The 27,623-nt window shown below is 41.9% G+C and overlaps 2 protein-coding genes across 3 annotated transcripts in view; both read left to right on the top strand.

Annotated features, from left to right (window-relative positions):
• LOC133571910 (uncharacterized) overlaps positions 1-10,741 on the top strand; it is a 145,889-nt gene extending 135,148 nt beyond the window's left edge. The window contains exons 38-42 of the mRNA XM_072911827.1: positions 6,669-8,069; positions 8,148-8,189; positions 8,710-8,775; positions 9,216-9,279; positions 9,352-10,741. Coding sequence (XP_072767928.1) covers positions 6,669-8,069; positions 8,148-8,189; positions 8,710-8,775; positions 9,216-9,279; positions 9,352-9,422 — 1,644 coding nt within the window. The 3' untranslated portion in view covers positions 9,423-10,741. The remainder of the gene's footprint in view (positions 1-6,668; positions 8,070-8,147; positions 8,190-8,709; positions 8,776-9,215; positions 9,280-9,351) is intronic.
• A 4,375-nt stretch (positions 10,742-15,116) lies between these two features.
• disp1 (dispatched homolog 1 (Drosophila)) overlaps positions 15,117-27,623 on the top strand; it is a 114,521-nt gene continuing 102,014 nt past the window's right edge. The window contains exon 1 of one of the 2 annotated variants that reach the window (XM_061925084.2): positions 15,117-15,433. The gene's annotated coding sequence lies outside the window, so the exon portion shown is untranslated. Of the gene's footprint in view, positions 15,438-27,623 lie in introns of both variants that reach the window. The other variant, XM_061925087.2, reaches the window with a different exon arrangement.

Here is a 27,623-nt window from a genome sequence, read left to right as displayed (position 1 = left end):
ACCTCATTTCATGAGCAGGTTTCCCTGAAAAAACATAACATTATTACTTTTAAATACTTTGATCACTGTGCTATCTCTCGGAAAATAATACTCATTCAATTAGATGCTTACTCATGACTAAAAGTAAACCGACAATGCTTTTTTCCAAAATGCTGTACGTTTTTTGTCGCCTGCAGCTAGCCTGGCTAATGCTAACAGCCTACTAAATGCTACATTTGCAACAGCCCAGACCTCCCTCTCCCAAGCCACTCCGTCCAGCTCCTCCTGGGGGCTCCTGAGGCATTCCCAGGCCAGCCGGGAGACATAGTCTCCCCAACGTGTCCTGGGTCTTTCCCGTGGCCCCCTAAACACCCCCCTAAACACCTCCCCAGGGAGGCGTCCGCGGGGCATCCTGACCAGATGCCCAAACCACCTCATCTGGCTCCTCTCGATGTGGAGAAGCAGCGGCTTTACTTTGAGCTCCTCCCGAATGACAGAGCTTCTCACCCTATCTCTAAGGGAGAGCCCCGCCACCCGGCGGAGGAAACTCATTTCGGCCGCTTGTACCCGTGATCTTGTCCTTTCGGTCATAACCCAAAGCTCATGATCATAGGTGAGGATAGGGACATAGATCAACCGGTAAATTGAGCGCTTTGCCTTCCGGCTCACCTCCTTTTTCACCAAGACAGATTTATGCAGGGTGCGCATCACTGCAGACACCGCACAGATCCGGCTGTCGATCTCACGATCCACTCTTCCCTCACTCATAAACAAGACTCAGGGGTACTTGAACTACTCCGCTTGGGGCACGATCTCATCCACAACCCAAAGATTACAGTCAACTTTTTTCCGGGCGAGAACCTCAGACTCAGACTTGGAGGTGCTGATTCTCATCCCAGTCGCTTCACACTCGACTGCGAACAAATCCAGTGAGGGCTGAAGAAAGATAGATAGATAGATAGATAGATAGATAGATAGATAGATAGATAGATAGATAGATAGATAGATAGATAGATAGATAGATAGATAGATAGATAGTACTTTATTGATTCCTTCAGGAGAGTTCCCTCAGGAAAATTTAAATTCCAGCAGCAGTGTACAGAATTGAGATATAATTCAAAAAGTAAAAAGTAAATAATAAATAATGGGGGTAAAAGATCTCGGTCATATGAAGCCATCAGGACCACATAATCGGCAAAAAGCACACCTAATCCGCAGCCACCGAATTGATCTCCTCAACGCCCTGACTGTGCATAGAAATTTCTGTCCATAAAGGTTATGAACAGAATCGGAGACAAAGGGCAGCCCTGGAGGAGTCCAACCCTTACTGGAAACAGATCTGACTTACTGCCGGCAATGCGAACCAAGCGCTTAGATTGATCATACAGAGAGTAGACCGCCACAATTAGGCGGTCCGATACCCAATACTCTCTCCATCGTATCGCCAAACTCCTCCCATGTTCGAGTTTTTGCCTCGGCGACCGCCAAATCTGCACACCGTTTAGCCTGTCGGTACCTGTCCGCTGCCTCTGGGATTCCATGAACCAACACAACCCTGTAAAACTCTTTCTTCAGCTTGACGGCATCCATCACCACTGGTGTCCACCAGCAGGTTACCGCCACGACAGGTACCGACCACCTTGCGGCTGAAGCTCCAATTGGCTGCTTCGACAATAGAGGTACGGCACATGGTCCACTCAATGTCCAGTGCCACCCTCGTGACATATTCAAAGTTCTTCCAGAGGTGGGAATTTAAACTCTCGCTGACGGGAGAGTCTGCTTGACATTCCCAGCAGACCCTCACAATGCGTTCTGGCCTGCCAGGTCTGACCGGCATTCTCCCCCACCATCAGAGCTAACTCATGTCCAGATGGTGTCCAAAACATGAGACTGCAAATCCGATGACACAACTACAAAGTCGATCATCGAACTGCGGCCTAGGGTGTCTTGGTGCCAAGTGCACATATGGACACCCTTATGTTTGAACATGGTGTTCGTTATGGGCAGTCTGTGACGAGCACAAAAGTCCAGAAACAAAACACCACTCTGTTGGCCGTTCTTCCCAATCATGCTTCTCCAGGTTTTACTGTTGTTGTCAATGTGAGCATTGAAGTCACCCAGCAGAACAAGGGAATCACCCGAGGGAGCACTCTCCAGTACTCCCTCGAGAGAATCCAAAAAGGGTGGGTACTCTGAGCTGCTGTTTAATGCGTAAGCACAAAAAACAGTCAGGACCCATCCCCCCACCCAAAGGCTGAGGTAAGCTACCCTCTCATCTACTGAGTTGAACTCCAATGTGCAGGCTGTGAGCCAGAGGGTAACAAGAATTTCCACCCCAGCCCGTCGCCTCTGGGTTTTTCCAACGCCAGAGTGGAAGAGAGTCCCGCTCCTCTCGAAAGGACTGGTTCCAGAGCCCTTGTTGTGCGTCAAAGTGAGTCCAACTAGATCCAGCCGGAACTTCTCCACCTCACGCACCAGCTCAGGCTCCTTCTCCCCCAGCGAGTTGACGTTCCACATCCCAATAGATAGCTTCTGTAGCCAAGGATTGGACCGCGAAGGGCCGTGCCTTCGGCTGCCGCCCAGCTCACAATGCACCCAACCTCCATGCCCCCTCCTATGAGTGGTGGGCCTATTGGAAGGGGGACCCACGTTACCTTTTCGGGCTATGCCTGGCCGGGCCCCTTGGGGACAGGCCTGGCCACCAGGCGCTCGCCATCGAGCCCTACATCTGGGCCTGGCTCCAGAGGGGGGCCCCGGTGACCCGCGTCCGGGCAAGGGAAATCTGGGTCCTTTGATTTGAATTTCGAGCTGCTCTTTGTCTGGTCCCTCACCTAGGACCTGTCTGTCTTGGGAGACCCTACCAGAAGGCATAGAAGCCCCAGGACAACATAGCTCCTAGGATCATTGGGACATGCAAACTCCTACCACGATAAGGTGGTAGCTCAGAGAGGAGACTTTTGTTTACCTCCAAGTCCTAATCCACGTCTACTTCCGGATGAACTCAAATGGGATTGTAAAAATGTGATTTTGGCGCTTTTATTCAGTTGGTTATACATTTGATTAAACTAATAAATAGTAAAATACCCAAAAAAAACGGTGACTTTTTTACTTATTACTAATTAAAAATGTCTTACATTTATCAGCTTTTTTGTGTTGGTATCACAAATCTAATGAAGGAATGATGCATGGATTTAAGATAAACTACCGTTTTCATTTATACAGTGGAACCCACTTAAAGGGGTCATATTATGTTATTTTCTACATTTAAAACAGTTCCTTGTGGTCTACATCAGTGGTGGTGGTGGGGGGGGGGGGGGTATTTTTTATTTTATTTTTTGTCATAAAAAAATACAATCATGTGTGCTTACGGACTGTATCCCTGCAGACTATATTGATATATAATGTAGGGACCAGAAATATTAATAACAGAAAGAAACAATCCTTTAGTGCGAATGAGTGTAAATGGGGGAGGGAGGTTTTTTGGGTTGGTGCACTAATTGTAAGTGTATCTTGTGTTTTTTATGTTGATTTAATAAAAAAAAAAAAAATAAAATAAAAAAAAATATATATATATATATATATATATATATATATATTTTTTTTTATTTTTATTTTTTTTATTTCTTGTGCGGCCTGGTACAAATCGATCCACGGACCGGTACCGGGCCGTGGCCCGGTGGTTGGAGACCACTGGTCTACATAACATGTAATGGTGGTTGTTTGTTTAAAAAGTTGCATAGATGATGTTTTGCCGTTTTGTGGACGCTCTTATAGCCTCCACTTCGACTGTGTCTTCTCCCCCCCTGTCAGCCATGTTGTAGTTTTTATCTTCCATTTGGAGTCTACTGACAGATGTAAGTTAGAACTTTACACTACTTTGTATGATAAATGGCAACAGCGTAGGATGCATGTGCAAGTTCTGACTCATTGTCAACAAACTAATAATAATAATAACTGCTATAGCAGCCGCAACATTAATGCCGCCACAACGATGACTCTTCCTGACCTACTGCCTTCGGTAATGGCACCATTCCCAAATTATGTCGGCTCTATTGATAACCTCACTAACAACTTTGACAATACCCTGCGCAAAACCATTGATAGTATAGCACCGCTAAAACAAAAAAGGGCCCCTAAAAGGCGCACCCCATGGTTTACAGAGGAAACCAGAGCTCATAAATTATCATGTAGAAAGTTGGAACGCAAATGGCACGCGACCAAGCTTGAGGTTTTCCATCAAGCATGGAGTGATAGTTTAATATCGTATAAACGCATGCTTACCTTAGCTAAAGCTAAATATTACTCAAATCTCATCCGCCTCAACAAAAACGACCCTAAATTTTTGTTTAGTACAGTAGCATCGCTAACCCAACAAGGGACTCCTCCCAATAGCTCCACCCACTCGGCAGATGACTTTATGAATTTCTTTAATAAGAAAATTGAACTCATTAGAAAGGAGATTAAAGATAACGCATCCCAGCTACAACTGGGTTCTATGAACACAGATACAACTGTATCTACGACGGATACTGCAATACAAAATAGTCTCTCTCTTTTTGATGAAATAACATTAGAGGAACTATTACAGCGTGTAAGTGGGATAAAACAAACAACATGTTTACTTGACCCACTTCCTGGGAAACTTATCAAGGAGCTTTTTGTATTATTAGGTCCATCAGTGCTAAATATTATAAACTTATCACTTTCCTCTGGCACTGTTCCCCTAGCATTCAAGAAAGCGGTTATTCATCCTCTGCTCAAAAGACCTAACCTTGATCCTGACCTCATGGTAAACTACCGACCGGTGTCCCACCTTCCCTTTATTACGAAAATCCTCGAAAAAATTGTCGCACAGCAGCTAAATGAACACTTAGTGTCTAACAATCTCTGTGAACCTTTTCAATCCGGTTTCAGGGCAAATCACTCTACGGAGACAGCCCTCGCAAAAATGACTAATGATCTACTGCTAACGATGGATTCTGATGCGTCATCTATGTTGCTGCTTCTTGATCTTAGCGCTGCTTTCGATACCGTCGATCATAATATTTTATTAGAGCGTATCAAAACACGTATTGGTATGTCAGACTTAGCTTTGTCGTGGTTTAACTCTTATCTTACTGACAGGATGCAATGCGTCTCCCATAATAATGTGACCTCGGACTATGTTAAGGTAACGTGCGGAGTTCCTCAGGGTTCGGTTCTTGGCCCTGCACTCTTTAGTATTTACATGCTGCCGCTAGGCGACATCATACGCAAATACGGTGTTAGCTTTCACTGTTATGCTGATGACACCCAACTCTACATGCCCCTAAAGCTGACCAACACGCCGGATTGTAGTCAGCTGGAGGCGTGTCTTAATGAAATTAAACAATGGATGTCCGCTAACTTCTTGCAACTCAACGCCAAGAAAACGGAAATGCTGATTATCGGTCCTGCTAAACACCGACATTTATTTAATAATACCACCTTAACATTTGACAACCAAACAATTACACAAGGCGAATCAGTAAAGAATCTGGGTATTATCTTCGACCCAACTCTCTCGTTTGAATCACACATTAAGAGTGTTACTAAAACGGCCTTCTTTCATCTCCGTAATATCGCTAAAATTCGTTCTATTTGATCCACTAGCGACGCTGAGATCATTATTCATGCGTTCGTTACGTCTCGACTACTGTAACGTATTATTTTCGGGTCTCCCTATGTCTAGCATTAAAAAATTACAGTTGGTACAAAATGCGGCTGCTAGACTTTTGACAAGAACAAGAAAGTTTGATCATATTACGCCTATACTGGCTCACCTGCACTGGCTTCCTGTGCACTTAAGATGTGACTTTAAGGTTTTACTACTTACGTATAAAATACTACACGGTCTAGCTCCGTCCTATCTTGTCGATTGCTGCTGCTGATAACACGGATGGAGTTGGAGTTGGAGCAAGACACACACACACGCATGCAAGACCACGCAAGACGAGAGACAGAGAGAGCAAGCAGAAAAGACTGAAAAGTCACAGAACAGTGTGCTGTCCTGGCGCGTGTGCGCAAATAACACCATTGTTAAACCTGACTACCGGGCTCACGAGAAGATCTGTCGTGATCAGGGGAACCCACAAGAGGGCAACCTCCACACATGGGTAATCTGCTGACATCACATTTGGGAAAAACCTCAAAATTGTGCTAATTCAAAATGGCTCGTTCAGAGGAAGTATGAAAGAAGACAGGGTTTTTTTCTAAATATCTTCGACATGCTTCTATGTTTCGATTTCACATTTTCAAGACCCATATACACAAAAACAGGTGCCTTTAGGTAAGAAAAGTTGCTTTTGCGTAATAGGTCGCCTTTAAGTAAATCCTGTTTATGTTGACAGCCCAGAAACCATAGGAAGAAAGATTAGTATGTTGGAAATATTTATTGTAATCAAAAGAGAATATAATAAATAAAATATAACATAAAATATCAAATGAAAACACGCAACAATAGAGGAAAACTATGTCAACAATGGCAGATTTTCCGTCGGTCGCTAAATAAGGTCAAGTTGCAATCAATGGCTAGTTTCGGTTTTGTCGCCAACTGCTTATATGAACATTATTCAGCCGGTCTGAGGGGCGTGAACATGAAAGGAGTCCACTGGAGTAAAATGTCCTCGTACAATAATGAGCCTCACTTGGACATCTTTGTTTATTTGCAGAATGTGCTGGAAACAGTCGAAGTAATCATTGGTGACGACGCCAGAGAGTCCTGGGAAATTCTGAGAGAGAACGTCACCCGCAATGCGAGCTCACAATTACTGGATTCGATGGAGATTCTCTCCGACAGATTGGTAGGAGAGTTCCTCATCAGAACTGAGTCCATTCTGCTCAATAGAACATCGTTCAATGACTCCTTCTTGGCGGACTTCAACTCCAGCGTTGTCATTGACATTTCTAGCACCGACTTAAACAACGTGTCCATCACCACCGTTGTCTTCTCCACTCTTGATAATGTCCTTCTTCCTCGGAACTCCAGCTTTAATGGCACCCTCGCCCAAACCACAGAAACGTCTGTTGAATTTAATGACACCATTAATGCTGAGGTGATGCTTGTCAGAGTGAGTGCAGAAATTCAAAATGTTACTCTAAGCTTCCAAAAACTGAACAACTCCTTGGAAAATAACCCGCAGTGCGTCTTCTGGAACTTTACCTTTTTTGATAACTTGGGTGCCTGGGATGATGAGGGTTGCATTTTAATTTCCGATGTCAACAACACTGTGACTTGCAACTGCAACCACCTCACCTCATTCTCCATCTTGATGGCAACTGATATCCCGGAATCAATCCGAGTTGCTCTGGACGTCATCACATATGTTGGAGTTGGAATATCTCTGGCAAGTCTTGTCATATGTCTCATCATTGAAGCATATGTTTGGAAAGCCATGACCAGGAACAGCACTGCCTTTATGCGCCATGTTTCCATTGTCAACACTGCCCTGTCTTTGTTGATTGCTGACATTTGCTTCATTATTGCTGCCTCCTTTGCCAAGAACCCACTTGAAAATCCAGGAGAGGATCATCAGGTTCCTTTGGAACCGTGTAGCACTGCAACATTTTTTATGCACTTTTTCTACCTGGCTTTATTCTTTTGGATGCTGGTGTCAGGACTTCTCCTCTTCTACCGGACCGTCATGGTCTTCTCCCACATGTCAAAGTCAGTCATGTTGGCCATTGGCTTTCTGCTTGGCTATGTGTGCCCTCTTATAATAGCTGTCACCACTGTTGCTGTCACAGCACCGGGGAAAGGATATATCAGAGAAAACGATGCATGCTGGCTGAACTGGGTCAAGACCAAGGCCCTGCTGGCCTTAGTGATACCGGCTCTGATCATCGTTGTCATAAACATTCTGATTGTAATCGTGGTCTTGTTCAAAATGCTGAGAAGAGGTGTGAGGGAAGCAAACGCCACAGATGAAAAGCACACGCTGGTTGTCATTGCCAGATGTGTGATCATTCTGACTCCTCTCTTTGGGTTGACCTGGTCTTTGGGGGTGGGGACCATGATCTCACCCACAAATGAGGGGCTCCATATTGCATTTGCCTTCTTCAACTCACTGCAGGTAAAAATATTCAAACACTGCTGTGACTTTTTATATTCTGTCAATTTGTGTAATGTCTTTTTGATTTCCATTTCTTAGGGATTCTTCATTTTAGTCTTTGGGACACTGTGGGATTCAAAGGTAATTGGACTTACAGTATCCGAGAAATTGTATCTTTTTTAGCTTTTCCATCAATTACATACAAATGTAATGACTAGCCAACTAACATATTGCGACCATAAAAACTTAGATATGTTTTTCATCTTTCAAAAAACAGAAGTAGAACCTGCTTATGTCAGACTTGCTTAAGGCGCAAGCTTCATTGTCTAGTTTTCCTAAAAACCCATTGGGGTTTCTTTGACCAAAGAGAGCAAAACGCATGAAAAGTAAAATAAATGTGTTTGGAAATACAAAGTTCACAAGCCAAATAGAGTGGTCGAGGGTGTGGGGGCGGGGCACAGCAGCACCTGTTGCTTGTTGAGAAGAGCAACGTGTGTTTTTATGTTCATCTCCAAAAGTGTCAAATAGATGACGGCTATTTTGCTTGTCAGGGAACAAGTTGAGTAAAAAGTATTGAAAAATGTCAAAGTTTAGAGTTTACACCTGAACGTTTAAGAGCATCTTGGTTTTGAAATGAACGTTAATTTGCTTCTCCTTGCAGATCCGAGCCATCCTCTCCAGAAAGCTGCCGATTTCAGGCAGCGGCTCCAGCTCCAATCAAACTGCCGTTAGTCATCTTTTTTTATTTCTTCATGAATTCAACTTCTCATGGTGGCTTCATTTCATGTATTCTGTACAGAACAGTAGAGTACAGTACAGCAGAGTAGAATAGAGTACAGTAGAGTACAGTACAGCAGAGTAGAGTACTGTACTGTACAGTAGAGTACAGTACAGCAAAGTACTGTACAGTGTTGTACAGTACAGCACAGTAAGGTACAGTATAGTAAAGTACAGTACAGCAGAGTACAGTACAGTAAAGTAGAGAGCAGTATAGCAAAGTACAGTGTAGTTCAGTACAGCACAGTAAGGTACAGTACAGTACAGTAGACTAGAGAGCAGTATAGCAAAGTACAGTGTAATACAGTACAGGACAGTAAGGTACAGTACAGTAGAGTACAGTACACTAGAAGCTAATGTGGATTGTTGACTTGTATCTCTTTCCATCAGAGTACAAGTCGTGGCGTTTCTTCTATGGCTGGACTAAAATGGATCAGCAGACTCCAACGAAGATGTAAGTTTTTATTTATTTGAAATACTCCCTGCATGTCATTAATGAAAAGTATGATTTTTTTTGTCCTTTCAGATATTTACCATGTGTCAGAAGTTGCAAACTCAAGCAGCTCCAGCGGCTCCCAGTCCTACTCCAACACTTAAATGCAACCAACTCTGACTCACTGAACTACATTTACATTTAGCAAAGTCCACAATACCAGTGTCTCAACTACATTTATATTTAGTAAAGTCCACAATACCAGTGTCTTAACTACATTTATAATTAGTAAAGTCCACAATACCAGTGTCTCAACTACATTTATATTTAGTAAAGTCCACAATACCAGTGTCTCAACTACATTTATATTTAGTAAAGTCCACAATACCAGTGTCTTAACTACATTTACATTTAGTAAATTCCACAATAATGTCCACAATACGAGTGTCTAAACTACATTTACATTTAGTAAAGTCCACAATACCAGTGCCTCAACTACATTTACATTTAGTAAAGTCCACAATACCAGTATCTCAACTACATTTACATTTAGTAAAGTCCACAATACCAGTGTCTCAACTACATTTACATTTAGTAAAGTCCACAATACCAGTGTCTTAACTACATTTACATTTAGTAAATTCCACAATAATGTCCACAATACAAGTGTCTAAACTACATTTACATTTAGTAAAGTCCACAATACCAGTGTCTCAACTACATTTACATTTAGTAAAGTCCACAATACCAGTATCTCAACTACATTTACATTTAGTAAAGTCCACAATACCAATGTCTCAACTACATTTACATTTAATAAAGTCCACAATACCAGTATCTCAACTACATTTACATTTAGTAAAGTCCACAATACCAATGTCTCAACTACATTTACATTTAGTAAAGTCCACAATACCAGTGTCTCAACTACATTTATATTTAGTAAAGTCCACAATACCAGTGTCTCAACTACATTTACACACAGTAAAGTCCACAATACCAGTGTCTTATCTACATTTACATTTAGTATAAAGTCCACAATACCAGTGTTTCAACTAAATTTACATTTATTAAAATCCACAATACTAGTGTCTCAACTTCATTTACATTTGGTAAAGCCCACAATACCAGTATCTCAACTACATTTACATTTAGTAAAGTCCACAATACCAGTGTCTCAACTACATTTACATTTAGTATAAAGTCCACAATACCAATGTCTCAACTACATTTACATTTAGTAAAGTCCACAATACCAATGTCTCAAATACATTTATATTTAGTAAAGTCCACAATACCAGTGTCTCAACTACATTTACACATAGTAAAGTGCACAATACCAGTGTCTTATCTACATTTACATTGAATAAAGTCCACAATACCAGTGTCGCAACTACTTTTACATTAAGCAAAGTCTACAATACCAGTGTCTCAACTACATTTGAATTTAGTAAAGTCCACAATAAAGTTCACAATACCAGTGTCTCAACTACATTTAAATGTAGCGAAGTCCACAATACCAGTGTCTCAACTACATTTAAATTGAGTAAAGTCCACAATAAAGTCCACAATACCAGTGTCTCAACTACTTTTACATTCAGTAAACATCACAAGTGTCCATTTGCAGATGACAGCTGGTTTTCAACTAAAATACAATAAAGCAAGAAAACTACAGAAGAAAAGACGGAAAATGAGCAAAAAACTTGAAATGTCGATACTAATACCAAAAATACTAATATGCTGGTTAATTGATTAGCATATAAAGGATGAATGATCCTTTTCTGAAGATTAAAAATGTCAAAATGGCTCCTGCAGCCTTTCTGTTGAACCTGGTCGGTCAGTGCCCACACGGCACCGATGCAAGTAGACTGTAACATTCAACAAGTGAAACTACTGTACTACGTTGGTGCTTAGCACATACGAGGTAAACTAGCCAACAATGCACTTTTATACTCATTCGTTGATATTTCACTTATGTCATGATAACACTGATGTTTTTAAATCATTGATATTTCACTTATGTTAAAATAAAAATAGTATGTTTTAAATAATTGATATATCACTTGTTATTTCATAATAATAACGATACGTTTTTATATCATTGATATGTCACTTGTTATGTCATGATCAAATCAAATCAAATCAACTTTATTTATAGATAATAATAATACCTTTTTAAATCATTGATATTTCACTCATGTCATAATAAAAAGAGTATGTTTTTAATCATTGACATGTCACTTGTTATGTCATGATAATAATGATACCTTTTTAAATCATTGATATTTCACTTGTTATGTCATGATATTAATAATACTTTTTTAAATCATGGAGCTGGATGGGCTCCAGCTCCATAACCCCCCACCCCCCCAACACCCTGCGACCCCAAGAGGGACACGCGGTGGAAAATGGATGGATGGATGATATTGCACTTATGTTATGATATTAATGATACGTTTTGTCACACGAAACTGAGATGCAGAAACGTCTTTGTACAAAATGAAAAATATTATCATCCACGTCATCTCATGAAGATGTTTGTTTAGTGTTAGCTTTCATGTTAGTGTTTGTTGTTATGAAGTTATTGACATATGCTGGTCTTGTGTTCCACATGTGAAGCACTAATTGGAGCAGTTACCATAGCAACAAAGACACAGCCAAAGCTCCTGCACTTTTTAGAGTTGAAAACTCAGTCCAAGTATAGGACGTGTGCTCTTATGATTTATGTCCACGTTCAAACTTCTTGATTTCAGATTTGTAAAATCAGTATTGAGATGTTTTACAGTGGAATTGGTCAAGTCTTGCTTCCTTATTTTGGGATGTGTGGCTCAAGTGTGGAAAGACAAAGAAAAAGCAAACCTTAGTTTGTCCTTAGATCCGAAGTCTAAGGCGGGCATGTCCGAAGTGTGTCCAGTTTTTTATTGTCCGAAAAATAAATGTAATTTAGTAATATTGAGATGTATTATTTCATTCTACACTCATTTGCAATTGTCAACCATTGTTTTGTTCAGCTTATATTTGATGTCTTTTAGCAACTTTAATGTAAAAAAGGTACCAATGTGTGCAAAGTTTTCTGTATGCAAAGAGTTTGCACCTAATCTTACAAAGTACACTGAAGTTTTGCACAACATAAAAACATGACTTTTAATACTTTATAACCTCAAATATGTTTGACTTTCCAGTAGAGGAGGGCAATACTGCACATGTTGGTATCGAACCGATCCAATACACAGGTCTAGTATCTGATAAATTGTTTTAATTGTTAACTAATTTTGTGTTTTTTTATTTTAACTTGATTATGACTATGATCAAAATCAAACACATAACAACAATATTAGGCAGAAAAAATATTTTAATAAACGCTTATTTCTGAACAATACAGCAACAGAAGACAATGTAATAATATCGAAGGGACATGAAAACAACAGCTTTTTGTCAAAATAAACAGAAGTAAAATATCTTGCAATCAAGCTGTCCAATACTGGTACTACAACAATACTATTGATATTGTGGGTTAAAAAGCTTAGCGGGCTGGAAGTTTCCCAGGTCTGGTCTGTAGTTACCAACAGTTGAGGGATGTCCTCCTTTCAACAAAGGTCAAATATAGGCCGATTTCCAAATGTTAGGAATTTCATTACTGGACAAAGAAAGATGAAAAATATTCGTAAGATGCTCTGCAATAAAGTTGACGGCTGACTTTAAAAAGAAGGACTCAAGTTTGTCAGCACCTGCAGATTGCAGGTACTAGACTGGCCTGCCTGTAGTCCAGACCTGTCTCCCATTGAAAATGTGTGGCGCATTATGAAGCCTAAAATACCACAACGGAGACCCCCGGACTGTTGAACAACTTAAGCTGTACATCAAGCAAGAATGAGAAAGAATTCCACCTGAGAAGCTTAAAAAATGTGTCTCCTCAGTTCTCAAACGTTTACTGAGTGTTGTTAAAAGGAAAGGCCATGTAACACAGTGGTGAACATGCCCTTTCCCAACTACTTTGGCACATGTTGCAGCCATGAAATTCTTAGTTAATTATTATTTGCAAAAAAAAATAAAGTTTATGAGTTTGAACATCAAATATCTTGTCTTTGTAGTGCATTCAATTGAATATGGGTTGAAAAGGATTTGCAAATCATTGCATTCTGTTTATATTTACATCTAACACAATTTCCCAACTCATATGGAAACAGCGTTTGTATATATATATATATATATATATATATATATATATATATATATATATATATATATATATATATATATATATATATATATATATATATATATGTATATATATATATACACCTAGTGTGTGTGACAACTTTAATATATATATATATATATATATATATATATATATATATATATATATATATATATATATACGTCTCAACGAACATTGGACACAAATTCCTCAATCTGATTGACAAACACTTTCCCAAAGACAACATCCTAAGAAAAGTATTCAACAAGAACAACATTAAATTGAGCTACAGCTGCATGAACAATATACGACAAATCATCTCAAACCACAACAAAACAATTGCAAATGAGCCATCGGCCCTCAGACAGAGCGACTCCAAAACCAACAAAGGATGTAATTGTCGAAAGAAACCTGATTGCCCTCTCAACGGGGGATGCTTACAAACATCAGTTGTCTACCAATCTAAGGTAATACGCAAGGACATTAACACATCCGACACATATGTAGGATTAACCGAGGGAGAATTCAAAACCAGATGGAACAATCACAAGGCTTCTTTCAGGAACAAAAACCTGCGAAATACCACAGAACTCAGCAAACACATTTGGGACCTCAAAGACAATAATGTTGAATATTCAATAACATGGCAAATTCTTGCATCCAGCACACCTTACAATAGTGGTAATAAAAGATGCAACCTATGCTTGAAAGAGAAACTGTTTATTATTTACCGTCCAGACCTGTCATCCCTCAACAAGCGCAGCGAAATTGTAACAACATGCCGCCATAGACGGAAACACCTCCTAGGTAACACATGAGCCAATCACCACGCCCCTAGGCCAGCCTGTACCCACCCACTCTGTGCCCTATATAAACCATGGTATGCAAATGCTGCCATTAAAATCTCCTGACGATTGAGGGTACCCCCCCTCATGAAACAGGCCTGTAGAGATGAAATAGTCTTGTGATTTTTTTCCCACACATACATATATATATATATATATATATATATATATATATATTCATGTTATCATCCATTATGGCCGACTTTCTGGTTGTTGTTATTATATATAGAAACACTCGATATAAATGTTTAGAACATTGAACATGAAGGCTTTGGAATTCAATGGCAATTCTTTACTTCAGACTACAAACAATTATTAGTTTACAATAAAGAGGCTTGTGCTGTTTTTAGTTAGGTTAACATTTTATTTGTAAATGTGAAAGAGGTAATTGTGCTTCATGTATTTGTACTTTTTTTGGTCACTGTTTATGGGAAATGGCATATAATGTACTCATTATGGTCTTTAGAAAATAAAACATGTATTTGACTTGTGGAATCCTACAGAGACCTTGTGGATGGTCGATATATTGCAGATGTTGGTATATGATAGCAACAAACTTAACCTGGCATTTTTTTTTTAAACATATTGTGATTTTTCCTTTAATTTGTTGAATACGATTATACTTAAAACAAACTACAGTGCAACAATTTCAGGCAAACAAACAAACACACATCTACAAACGTATTTGAACAATTTACCAATAAATAATTATATACAATAATGTAAGGCAATAAGCCAACAGTTGTGTCATTTTACTACACACCATTGTTTTATTCAAGTTAACAGTGCAAAAGAAGTGCAGTGCACGAAAACCGAGTGCTATTTCGGGGGACGCAGACCAGGTCATACAAAATCTGCAAACATTAAGCAAGTAAAAACTATAATTAGCTCGTTTTAAACAAAAATGTACAAAACAACAAAAAAAGCTGACATTTGTGGAAAAAACAGAGAAGTTAACTGAAATATATCGGTCTAATACCGATATCGTTTTTGGTATCAATGAATTTGCGTCTTTCCGCCCACCAACATGCGACTTTTAATCAATGAAGACCTCATCATCCGGCAACAACTTACAGGACGGAGATACTTGTGTCGTCAAACAGAAAATGAGCACGTTTGCTTTCTGAACGTGAGTATGTACATACACACATTATCTGTTGTTACCAAACAAAGCAGGCATGTTTGTTATGCTAACAGCTGTATGCTAATGCTATCTTGGAGCTTGACCAAGCTAACTGATGTATGCTAAGGCTAGCTTGCAGCTTGACCGAGCTAACATGGTGTTGGGCGACTACAACCGTCGGAACACGTTACACGTGCCGTTAAGTGTGCCCTTTTACACGTAATGCGTGTGTTTAGGACAGTTGTTGAAAGTGATGAATAAAACGCGTGACTATTGCTTCAGGTTAGCACCAGCTATCATTAGCTTCCTGGCCAGATGTGGTGACGTGGCAAGCTGTATTGGTGACGTCATTAATGAGCGACTGTGTATTTATTTTCCCTACTGCAGATTTAATCCAAATTATTTGCAACATATCAAGGCTACGGTGAAATAATTGCAATCATAGTTTTGGTTGCATGTTTTAATAAGCGTAGATGAATTCCATCCATCCATCCATCCATCTTCTTCCGCTTATCCGAGGTCGGGTCGCGGGGGCAGCAGCCTAAGCAGGGAAGCCCAGACTTCCCTCTCCCCAGCCACTTCGTCCAGCTCCTCCCGGGGGATCCCGAGGCGTTCCCAGGCCAGCCGGGAGACATAGTCTTCCCAACGTGTCCTGGGTCTTCCTCGTGGCCTCCTACCGGTCGGACATGCCCTAAACACCTCCTTAGGGAGGCGCTCGGGTGGCATCCTGACCAGATGCCCGAACCACCTCATCTGGCTCCTCTCGATGTGGAGGAGCAGCGGCTTTACTTTGAGCTCCCCCCGGATGACAGAGCTTCTCACCCTATCTCTAAGGGAGAGCCCCGCCACCCGGCGGAGGAAACTCATTTCAGCCGCTTGTACCCGTGATCTTGTCCTTTCGGTCATAACCCAAAGCTCATGACCATAGGTGAGGATGGGAACGTAGATCGACCGGTAAATTGAGAGCTTTGCCTTCCGGCTCAGCTCCTTCTTCACCACAACGGATCGATACAGCGTCCGCATTACTGAAGACGCCGCACCGATCCGCCTGTCGATCTCACGATCCACTCTTCCCTCACTCGTGAACAAGACTCCGAGGTACTTGAACTCCTCCACTTGGGGCAAGATCTCCTCCCCAACCCGGAGATGGCACTCCACCCTTTTCCGGGCGAGAACCATGGACTCGGACTTGGAGGTGCTGATTCTCATCCCAGTCGCTTCACACTCAGCTGCGAACCGATCCAGTGAGAGCTGAAGATCCTGGCCAGATGAAGCCATCAGGACCAAATCATCTGCAAAAAGCAGAGACCTAATCCTGCAGCCACCAAACCGGATCCCCTCAACGCCTTGACTGCGCCTAGAATTTCTGTCCATAAAAGTTATGAACAGAATCGGTGACAAAGGGCAGCCTTGGCGGAGTCCAACCCTCACCGGAAACACGTCCGACTTACTGCCGGCAACGCGAACCAAGCTCTGACACTGATCATACAGGGAGCGGACCGCCACAATCAGACAGTCCGAAACCCCATACTCTGAGCGTAGATGAATTATTATTTATATTATTATCAACATTAATGTACAATTTTAATCAAGGCAGTAAATGTACGACAATATATTCCTTCAAGTGCAATCTATTTGAGATTAGATGTATGGCCAGAGCCGGCCCAAGGCATAAGCGTACTAAGCGCTTGCTTAGGGCCCCGCGGCCACCAGGGGGCCCCCAAAAGCAATTAACAAAAAATTATTATTTTTTATTTTTTGCATGTACGAGTCTGACTGATGATTTCTAAATGATCAAAGATATATTATTGTACAAAAACACAATTTTAGGTCAACATTTTTGCACATTGCTGTTTCAGGTTTTTGTTACCAAAAATAATAAAGTGAATCAGAATCAGCTTTATTGTCCAGTTATGTTTAACACACATGGAATTTAACTTCAGTAGACTGCGCTCTCTTTGTACAAAGTAAACATTAAATATGAACAATTAACTAAAAATATAAACTAGTAATTAAAGACTAATATGTACAAGACTGATGAGACAAGATGACACTTTTACTGTAAATACAAAGCTTTATCACTTGGACTGTTCAACCCCAGGCCACTCTTGTAGCTGAATGTTTTCTACATTTTAAGATTAGGAACCATATGTGGCACTCTGGACATCATTCGTTCATTCATTGGTATTATTTATGTTCTTAACTGGGCCACCCCCATATCTTTATAAATGACATGTCATTTGTAAAGACATGCCAGGCTGACAATAGGATAATGTAAACAACACTGCCAGAGCCGCAATGAGTTTATATATTATTTATATATTATTGGCAGAAATAGAGGGCCCCAAAATCAAATTTTGCTTAGGGCCCCATGGAGGCTTGGGCCGGCACTGTGTATGGCTCTTTGAATGGAGTCAAATATTTAGGAGACATTTATTTCAAAGAGTCGTTCAAAAGACGTTCTTCTTGTTGTTGTATTTCTGAATGTTATTTTCTATGATTAGAAAAAACATTTTATTTTTCACTAAAGAAGGGTTCGGTGAATGCACATATGAAACTGGTGGGGTTCGGTACCTCCAAAAAGGTTAAGAACCACTGGTCTAGACCTATAAACTACTGAAATGTAAAATTTTCGTTAGAAAAAAATATTAAAAACAGAATTTTCTTATTAGAAAATTGAGTGACATCCATGAACTCATCCTGAGTTTTGAAATTTTCTCGGGGTCAGATACTAGAGATGCGCGGATAGGCAAATATTTCATCCGCAACCGCATCAGAAAGTCGTCAACCATCCGCCATCCACCCGATGTAACGTTTGAATAGAACTGCATCCGCCCGCCATCCGCCCGCACCCGCCCGTTATATCTAATATAGACGATGCAAGGCATTAGTGAGGCACCTGCCAACTACTCCGGTTTTCCCGTAATTCGTACGGTTTTCATCAACCTATTGCGGGTTACGGGTGCAGTGATAAAAAATACGGTTTTTCATTAATTTAAAAAAAAAAGGGTGAAAACTACGCGCATTGCACCTTGTGCAGACAAGATTTTTCGATCGGACACGGAGGAATTAGCTATGTAAAAGACCACTTTGGGACAAAAAAACACAAGTCTAATGCCGTTGCTAGCGATACAAGTGGAAAACTTTCAACGTTTTTCGTCGCCCAAACAGATTCTTTGGATGTGATAAATGCCGAAGTTTTATTTACGGAGGCAATAATTGAGCATGGACTTCCAATCGCACTGGCTGATCACATGGGACAGTTAAATGTTTGTAATGCAACCTTTAAAAATCATTACGCGGTGATCGCGGTCCCAAAAATAAACTTTTCTTGCATGATAATGTCCAGAAAAATTCGCTTTATAATACTATAGAGTCCTTTTAACGAATGAGTTTGATGGTTTATCACAAACCTTAAATGAAAGAAGTCCTTTGTTCGCACCATGCACCATGTTCGATGTCCCGGTTTTATGACTGTCGTAGACGTACACAGCGTCGCAGCTCTTGCAACTCACGTAGCCAGCATTGCTGTCATCCTGATTTACAACCTCATAAAAACGAGTCCACGCTGAACTTTTCTGGCCTTTTTTTTCCCTGGTCTTTAGTATTCCCTTTTTTAGTTTGTCGCGTACCACGTTTGCTGCCGGTGTTGCCATTTTTTTTTCTTCTTCTGATGTGGTGTGCTGCAGGTGCCTGTGGCTGCTGCAGGTGCCTGATGATAAATAATTGCCTGTTTCAAAGAGTGCTGCTCGTTTTTCGTATGTGGCTAACAACATTTAACTATGTATATATATTTCCGAATTGGTTTAACTGCCACCCGCAAAAAAAAAAAAAAAAATATCTCATTAATCCGCCCGACCCGACCCGCGGCGCGGATAAAATCTTATTTATTTAAATTTCATCCGCCCGATCCGCGGATAATCCGCCGAATCCGCGGTTGTGTCCGCAAACCGCGCATCTCTATCAGATACCCTTGGTAGAAGTTCTCAGAGTTAGCTACTGTTGGTTGAAGTCCATTGACTTGTGTTATATTCAAACTATACGCTGGCAGAAAAAGTTTGTCTGCTCCCGAACAGGTGTGGTCAGGTAGAGTAACATTAAGGTGAACAACGATTTCATGGGGGTGGGAGACGCGTCTTTCACTTCAAGAAATGTTTACCGAAACTATAGTTCTAAAACGGGCCCTGCTATGAGGTGGCGACTTGTCCAGGGTGTACCCCGCCTTCCGCCCGATTGAAGCTGAGATAGGCTCCAGCGGCCCCCGTGACCTCGAAGGGAATAAGCGGTAGAAAATGGATGGATGGATAGAAATAATACAGTAACTTTTTATCAAGGAAACAATGACTGGTCACAATTATGAGATATGCTTAGGATCTGATTTACACCAATTCATGAACTTGATTGATGCAAAAGATTCTGAAATATTGGTTATAATTTAATTTGTGAGTTTACCATGAATTGATTACGTGGACCCCCGACTTAAACCAGTTGAAAAACTTATTGGGGTGTTACCATTTAGTGGTCAATTGTACGGAATATGTACTGAACTGTGCAATCTACTAATAAAAGTTTCAATCAATCAATCAATCAATCAATCAATTCATTGTAAAACTTCCACAAGGTGGTGCTGTATCGCCATGCATTGACAGTGAAATCACTTAGAAATGTTCCTCAACTACAAAATGTAGGCTTAAAAAACTTCCATTTTAACAATACAAAGGGCAAAATATACAATAATAAATAAGAATCATATATATATATATATATATATATATATATATATATATATATATATATATATATATATAAAAAACAAATTAGGGTTGTACGGTATAGTGTCGCGGTACTAATGAATCAAAAACGGTACTATACTCTATGTGCAAAGTACCTGTTCTCAGGCATCGTCATGTCATGACATTGCTGATTCTACGAGCAGAGGAGCATGTTCAGCAGCGCACAATCACGGAGTACTTTCAAGCACACACAATGTGTTGACAAAAAAAGGAGAATGGACGCATTTTGGCCTAAAAACTAAAGATAAAGGTGAAGCTATAACACTGAAACGCCCTCCGGAAGAGGTGCTTTAAACATGGCTAGCTTGGAACGTCCATCTGCAGTCAGCAGTGTTTTAACGACTTCTAAATCACTAATCCTCTCCTCCATGTCGACAAATAAAGTACGTTTCTTACAAGTATCATCCCTGCAGGACGAGGACATGCTTCACGGCACTTGGCGGTCCGATCCTCGGCTACATAAGCTAGCTCTTGGGACGTGGAACGTCACCTCGCTGGGGGGGAAGGAGCCTGAGCTAGTGCGCGAGGTAGAGAAGTTCCGGCTAGATATAGTCGGACTCACCTCGACGCACAGCAAGGACTTTGGAACAGTTCTCTTGAGAGGGGCTGGACTCTCTTCCACACTGGCGTTGCACGCAGTGAGAGGCGACGAGCTGAGGTAGCAATTCTTGTTGCCCCCCCGGCTCAAAGCCTGCACGTTGGAGTTCAAACCAGTGGACGAGAGGGTAGCCTCCCTCCGCGTTCGGGTGGGGGGACGGGTCCTGACTGTTGTTTGTGCTTACGCACCAAACAGCAGTTCAGAGTACCCACCCTTTTTGGATACACTCGAGGGAGTACTGGAAAGTGCTCCCCCGGGTGATTCCCTTGTCCTACTGGGTGACTTCAACGCTCATGTTGGCAACGACAGTGAAACCTGGAGAGGCGTGATTGGGAAGAATGGCCGCCCGGATCTGAACCCGAGTGGTGTTTTGTTATTGGACTTTTGTGCTCATCACAGATTGTCCATAACAAACACCATGTTCAAGCATAAGGGTGTCCATATGTGCACTTGGCACCAGGACACCTTAGGCCGCAGTTCCATGATCGACTTTGTAGTTGTGTCATCGGATTTGTGGCCTCATGTTTTGGACACTCGGGTGAAGAGAGGGGCGGAGCTTTCTACCGATCACCACCTGGTGGTGAGTTGGCTGCGATGGTGGGGGAGGATGCCAGACAGACCTGGCAGGCCCAAACGCATTGTGAGGGTCTGCTGGGAACGTCTGGCAGAGTCTCCTGTCAGAGAGAGTTTCAATTCCCACCTCCGGAAGAACTTTGAACATGTCACGAGGGAGGTGCTGGACATTGAGTCCGAGTGGACCATGTTCCGCACCTCTATTGTCGAGGCAGCTGATTGGAGCAGTGGCCGCAAGGTAGTTGGTGCCTGTCGTGGCGGTAATCCTAGAACCCCTTGTTGGACACCGGCGGTGAGGGATGCCGTCAAGCTGAAGAAGGAGTCCAATCGGGTTCTTTTGGCTCATAGTACTCCGGAAGCAGCGGACAGGTACCGACAGGCCAAGCGGTGTGCGGCTTCAGCGGTCGCGGAGGTAAAAACTCGGACATGGGAGGAGTCCGGCGAGGCCATGGAAAACGACTTCAGGACGGTTTCGAAGCGATTCTGGACCACCATCCGCCTCAGGAAGGGGAAGCAGTGCACTGTCAACACCGTGTATGGTGCGGATGGTGTTCTGCTGACCTCGACTGCGGATGTTGTGGATCGGTGGAGGGCATACTTCGAAGACCTCCTCAATCCCACTGACACGTATTCCTATGAGGAAGCAGTGCCTGGGGAATCTGTGGTGGGCTCTCCTATTTCTGGGGCTGAGGTTGCTGAGGTAGTTAAAAAGCTCCTCGGTGGCAAGGCCCCGGGGGTGTATGAGATCCGACCGGAGTTCCTTAAGGCTCTGGATGCTGTGGGGCTGTCTTGGTTGACAAGACTCTGCAGCATCGCGTGGACATCGGAGGCGGTACCTCTGGATTGGCAGACCGGGGTGGTGGTTCCTCTCTTTAAGAAGGGGAACCGGAGGGTGTGTTCCAACTATCGTGGATCACACTCCTCAGCCTTCCCGGTAAGGTATAATCAGGTGTACTGGAGAGGAGGCTACGCCGGATAGTCGAACCTCGGATTCAGGAGGAACAGTGTGGTTTTCGTCCTGGTCGTGGAACTGTGGACCAGCTCTATACTCTCGGCAGGGTCCTTGAGGGTGCATGGGAGTTTGCCCAACCAGTCTACATGTGCTTTGTGGACTTGGAGAAGGCATTTGACCGTGTCCCTCGGGAGGTCCTGTGGGGAGTGCTCAGAGAGTATGGGGTATCGGACTGTCTGATTGTGGCTGTCCGCTCCCTGTACGATCAGTGTCAGAGCTTGGTCCGCATTGCCGGCAGTAAGTCGGACACGTTTCCAGTGAGGGTTGGACTCCGCCAATGCTGCCCTTTGTCACCGATTCTGTTCATAACTTTTATGGACAGAATTTCTAGGCGCAGTCAAGGCGTTGAGGGGATCCGGTTTTGTGGCTGCAGGATTAGGTCTCTGCTTTTTGTAGATGATGTGGTCCTGATGGCTTCATCTGGCCAGGATCTTCAGCTCTCACTGGATCGGTTCACAGCCGAGTGTGAAGCGACTGGGACTAGAATCAGCACCTCCAAGTCCGAGTCCATGGTTCTCGCCCAGAAAAGGGTGGAGTGCCATCTCCGGGTTGGGGACGAGACCCTGCCCCAAGTCGAGGAGTTCAAGTACCTAGGAGTCTTGTTCACGAGTGAGGGAAGAGTGGATCGGGAGATCGACAGGCGGATCGGTGCGGCATCTTCAGTAATGTGGACGCTGTATCGATCCGTTGTGGTGAAGAAGAAGATGAGCCGGAAGGCAAAGCTCTCAATTTACCGGTCGATCTACGTTCCCATCCTCACCTATGGTCATGAGCTTTGGGTTATGACTGAAAGGACAAGATCACGGGTACAGGCGGCCGAAATGAGTTTCCTCCGCCGTGTGGCGGGGCTCTCCCTTAGAGATAGGGTGAGAAGCTCTGCCATCCGGGGGGAGCTCAAAGTAAAGCCACTGCTCCTCCACATCGAGAGGAGCCAGATGAGGTGGTTCGGGCATCTGGTCAGGATGCCACCCGAACGCCTCCCTCGGGAGGTATTTAGGGCATGTCCAACCGGTAGGAGGCCACGGGGCAGACCCAGGACACGTTGGGAAGACTAAGTCTCCCGGCTGCCCTGGGAACGCATCGGGATCCCCCGGGAAGAGCTGGACGAAGTGGCTGGGGAGAGGAAAGTCTGGGCTTCCCTGCTTAGGCTGCTTCCCCCGCGACCCGACCTCGGATAAGCGGAAGCAGATGGATGGATGGATGGGCTTCACGGCACACCGTAGGAGGATACAATAGCTAACCGCTAACAGCAAGCTAGCATACCTGGATGTAAACAAATGCCATAGCTGGATCTACACCTAACATCCACTGTAATGATACTAAGTACAATAGCGTATCTAGTCGATACTACTATTATTACATCAATATTTTTTATCGTCACAAAATCTTTTTTCCTTTTTTTCAAATTCATATTATGTTTATAAACTCAGGAAACATGTCCATGGACACTTGATGCCTTTGAATATGACCAATGTATGATCCTGTAACTACTTGGTATCGGATCGATACCTAAATTTGTGGTATCGTCCAAAACTAATATAAAGTATCAAAACAACAGAAGAATAAGTGATTATTACATTTTAACGTAAGTGTAGATAGAACATATTAAAACAGAAAATAACCAGATATTAACAGTAAATGAACAAGTAGATTAATAGTCCATTTTTACAGCTTGTCCCTCATAATTTTGACAAAATAGAATGAGAAATGACACAATATGTTGCTGCATACATCAGCAGACAAATTAGGAGCCTTTGTTTGCTTACTCACTACTAAAAGACAAGTTGTCTAGTATGTTCACTATTTTATTGAAGGACAAAATTGTTCTTCGATTGCAATAAGAAACACATGTTTCATGTACCGTAAGATCTTTTGTTAAAATACAGCCAATAATGTCAATTTTTTTTGGTCCCCCTTATTTAGAAAAGTATCGAAATACATTTTGGTACTGGTACCTGTAATTAAATATTGATATCGGGACAACCCTATAACACATATAGATGGCTATACTAGGATACAATTGATCACATATAAGTACATATAATATAAGTGGTACTGCCCTTGAAGTACTTTACAAATGGGCATCAGAGTAATACTTCAGAAAAGTGCAGCCAAATTCTGCTGCAACTAATGTGGCTCATTTTGCGTTTCCTCCGTCACTGTGGCTCCAATGTGGTGGTGACGCGCACGTGTAGGCAGCGTGGGAAATTTGCATAGAAAAACGTTTCGCAAACCAAGACTTGCTACTGCGAGTTTGTTCTTATCGTTTTCTTGAAAGAGTCGTTCAATGGGCTGGACTTTTCGGCAAAGGTTATATTGAAACAATATACTTATAGTAGGGATGTTCTGATCTGGGATTTATGCTGCCGATACTGATACCGATCATCCATGAGTGAGATTGTCCGACACCGATCGCATGTTTAACTGAAGCTTTTTTCTAATTCATTTATGTGCTGTTGACAATGTAACACTATCATAACAATTGTTAACATTTTTATTTTTCTGTTTTGTTACATAAAATAGTTTAAGCTAAACAAAGTCAAAAATACACAATAACTAAACAAAATCTAAAACTACTACAGTATATCAAATTATTTTTGCTGTCAAAGTCCTCCTGTGTCCAAGGAATTATTCCCTACATTTGTAAACATAACCAAAACAACAAAAATGCATTTTAAGGAATTAAAAATATTGACTTAATCTTTCTCATACCAATTATATACTGATACAACCCTTGGTATCGATAGCAGCAATTAATGGACCGATCGTCGTCTTACATGTAGGGTGACCATTTCCATGACACCAAAAAGGAGGACATTATGCGGCATATCAATAAATTACTATGGTGTACATAGGACTCTGGTATACCTTATTTATAGTACAATTTTGAGTGGTTTAAAGATGATGTTTGTGTGGCTGAATAGGAAAAAATATTAAAGTCAAGTGTTTGTTAACAGTATTTGTATTTATTCAATACATTGTGGTGTTCAAAAAGTGACCACTGAGATGAATCTTTTCAAGTGCAGAGTGCCACAAAGCATAACATGTGTGGACTTAAATGTAGTTAACATATATAATAAAAAGAAAAATGCCACAAAAAATTTTCCACATCAACATCAAGGCTGCTTGCTGCATATCTGGTTGCGTTATGCAGAATATGGGCCAAACAGTTTGCAGGGAGCACATCTCTTTGGCTCAGTTTCAGCTTCTGATACACACTGTTATGTTTGCCACAATTGACACTGGCATTGTCTGCTGCATATGCAGACATGTTTTTCACCTCTAAGCCAGACATCTCAAGTTTTGCCAGCAGCTGGTTTGTTATGGCTTCTGACGTTTCGTTGCTGTCACTATAAAAATCCAACAGGACATGTTGGATGCCTTCATCAAAGTGAAAATACCTTACCACAATGGGAAAAGACTTGTTTGTTCCTTTATTTGAGGCGTCGGTTGCCATGGAAAAGGGTAGGTTGTTTTCTTTTATGTAGTCGGTATGTTCCTGTACTGAATAGTGAGCGATGACGTTCTCGCACAATGCCTTGGCTTTTGTTCGGCCACAGGCCATCCCTTTAGCTGTGGGCTAGTCACTGAAAATCTCCCGGTCCACTTTCATGCCGCAGTCTAAACTTCTGTAGGACTGGTGATGCTTTACAGCAGTGGTTCTCAACCCTTTTTTCAGTGATGTACCCCCTGTGAACATTTTTTTAATTTAAGTACCCCCTAATCAGAGCAAAGCATTTTTGGTTGAAAAAAAGAGATAAAGAAGTAAAATACAGCACTATGTCATCAGTTTCTGATTTATGAAATTGTATAACAGTGCAAAATATTGCTCATTTGTAGTGGTCTTTCTTGAACTATTTGGAAAAATATATATAAAATAACTAAAAACTTGTTGAAAAATAAACAAGTGATTCAATTATAAATAAAGATTTCTACACATAGAAGTAATCATCAACTTAAAGTGCCCTCTTTGGGGATTGTAATAGAGATCCACCTGGATTCAGGAACTTAATTCTAAACATTTCTTCACAAAAAAAAGAAATCTTTAACATCAATATTTATGGAACATGTCTACAAAAAATCTAGCTGTCAAGACTGAATATTGCATTGTTGCATTTCTTTTCACAGTTCTTTTTGACAGACATTTTAGTGAGGGTCAAACCATCATGGCATGGGGGGAAACTCTGGGTTTATGGTAATGAATGGAATAGCCTACTTGATTTGATGTTCAGTTTATGAACTTACATTACATTACATACCCCCAGGGGTACGCGTACCCCCATTTGAGAACCACTGCTTTACAGCATGGTACACCTTGCACAGCTCCGCAGCGGTTATCTTGTCATCCAGGGGCGACGAAAACTTCACGAAAAAATGTCCTCATTGAAGAGGTACTTGCCGCACGTTTATTACTTTTATGTTTATCCGCGCACCCGCATGCCGTTCAATTGCAGCATTCCCCTGACTACTTACGTCGACATCACATCGACAAAGTGTGCAGAAGCCATGGAATGAGTCTCGACTGCTTTTCGTTATAAATTTGTTCTCTTTTATCCATTCAGAATTAAACGAGGTCTTGCGTTTTGGCATGATGCTAACTTTCTGTCAATGCCGCAACAGCACATGGACCCTTGTTTACTTTTTTAACCAATGATAAGCAGATTTGTATCCGACACAGCTCTTAGCCAATCATTTGATACGTTACTGCGTTGGGGGCATTTTTTACGGTCTTTGATTGGCTATTGCGCTGCAGCCCAGCAAAGATGAAAAAACTCCGCTCTTCAAGCCTAGTGCCTCAAAAAGGAGGACAAATACGTGTCCGGCTTGAAGCTGCGCCGGACGCCGGACAGGGCATTAAAAATCCGGACTGTCCGGCCTAAATCCGGACACCTGGTCACCCTACTTACATGTGGTGTACTGATTGTGACAATGCTGTAGGGCTGAAACGACGCGTCGACGTAGTCGACGTCATCGGTTACGTAAATACGTCGACGCCGTTTTTGTGCTTCGACCCGTCGCATATTTACGTCACACTACCGTCATGGCGGAGCGCAAAGCAGACGATGCGAGCGGTGCGAGCGAGGGGAAAAAAGCACGCCAAAAGTCGTCAAAAGTGTGGGAGTATTTCAATAAACGGCCTAAGAAGAAACGCTGCTTTTACTCCGCTACTTTTATCTACATTCAGCTCGCTACTCGCTACTAATTTTTATCGATCTGTTA

Source organism: Nerophis lumbriciformis, linkage group LG29 (assembly GCF_033978685.3).
Source record: "Nerophis lumbriciformis linkage group LG29, RoL_Nlum_v2.1, whole genome shotgun sequence".
NCBI classification, from domain to species: domain Eukaryota; kingdom Metazoa; phylum Chordata; class Actinopteri; order Syngnathiformes; family Syngnathidae; genus Nerophis; species Nerophis lumbriciformis.
This window is presented reverse-complemented; position numbering and strand designations above follow the sequence as displayed.